We start from the raw sequence: 1,150 nt of genomic DNA, 5'->3' as shown, positions 1-1,150 counted from the left end.
GGTGCCTCCCGGGGGCTCCTCGCACACTTCCTGCCGTCTGTTTCCAATTCCTCCTGGCGGCTGCTCCTCCCTGCTTTCTTCCAATTAAAAAAAACATCCCAGGCATCTTCTCGGCACTGGGCTCCCGGCGGCCGCCCGTGCCCCTCTCGGCCGTTTTCCCGAGCCGCGGCGGGATCGGGGCGCTGCCGTGGAGCCCTGGGGACCGTGGCCGGCACTGGATGGGGGCCGGGTTGTGCCCCGGGGCTGGGCAGCAGCGTGCACGCGTGTGCACACACGCGCACGCGCTTCGCAGCCTTGCGCTGGCCGAGGTGGCGTCTGCAGGGCCGTGCCGGTCGACGTCCTCGAAGCCTGACCGTGTCCCCCTCTCCCGTCCCCTAGGAGTGACCCGTCTCTGAAGCGAGCAGGAGCCGCGACGCGGGGCGCGAGGGGTCCCGGGAGGCGGCGGGCGGCGCGGGGCGGCCGCTCCCCGCCGGCACCATGCCCATCCTGAAGCAGCTCGTCTCCAACTCGGCGCACTCGAAGCGGCGCTCGCGGGCCGACCTGACRGCCGAGATGATCAGCGCGCCGCTGGGGGACTTTCGGCACACCATGCACGTGGGCCGGGCCGGGGACGCCTTCGGGGACACCTCCTTCCTCAACAGCAAGGCGGGCGAGCCGGGGCCGGAGGCCGCTGAGGAGCCGGGCGCCTCCAAGCCGGGGCTGCTGTCGCGCCGCTTCCGCAGCAGCAAGCGCTCGCAGTCGGTGACGCGGGGCGACCGGCGCGACATGCTGGGCTCGCTGCGGGACTCGGCGCTCTTCGTGAAGAACGCCGTCTCCCTGCCGCAGCTCAACGAGAAGGAGGCGGACCGCGGCGCCGCGCAGCTCCCCAAGAGCCTCTCCTCCAGCCCCGTCAAGAAGACGCCGGAGGAGGCGAGCCCGGAGGAGCCGCGGCGCCCCAACGGGGCGGCCGCCGGCCCGCGCAGCCCCGGCTTGGACGAGCGCGACTTTGGGGACATCGCGGAGCTGCCCGTGGTGGCGGCGGCCAGGAGCGGGGCGGGCATGAAGCACGCCGAGTCCATCATGTCCTTCCACATCGACCTGGGGCCCTCCATGCTCGGCGACGTCCTCGGCGTCATGGATAAGGAGCAGTGGGAGCAGGGCGACGACTCCG

At 72.6% G+C, this 1,150-nt stretch overlaps 1 protein-coding gene across 1 annotated transcript in view; it reads left to right on the top strand.

Annotated features, from left to right (window-relative positions):
- Positions 1-1,149, top strand: part of CDC42EP4 (CDC42 effector protein 4) — a gene marked incomplete at its 3' end in the record, with an annotated part of 5,883 nt that extends 4,734 nt beyond the window's left edge. Inside the window, exon 2 of the mRNA XM_085304797.1 lies at positions 379-1,149. Within this exon, the coding sequence (XP_085160923.1) occupies positions 478-1,149 (672 nt within the window). The remainder of the gene's footprint in view (positions 1-378) is intronic.
- Between the last annotated feature and the right edge of the window lies 1 nt (position 1,150).

The sequence above is a fragment of the Rhea americana genome, unplaced genomic scaffold (genome assembly GCF_003343005.1).
Source record: "Rhea americana isolate MKP2758 unplaced genomic scaffold, rheAme1 scaffold_21, whole genome shotgun sequence".
Taxonomy (NCBI): Eukaryota; Metazoa; Chordata; class Aves; order Rheiformes; family Rheidae; genus Rhea; species Rhea americana.
This window is presented reverse-complemented; position numbering and strand designations above follow the sequence as displayed.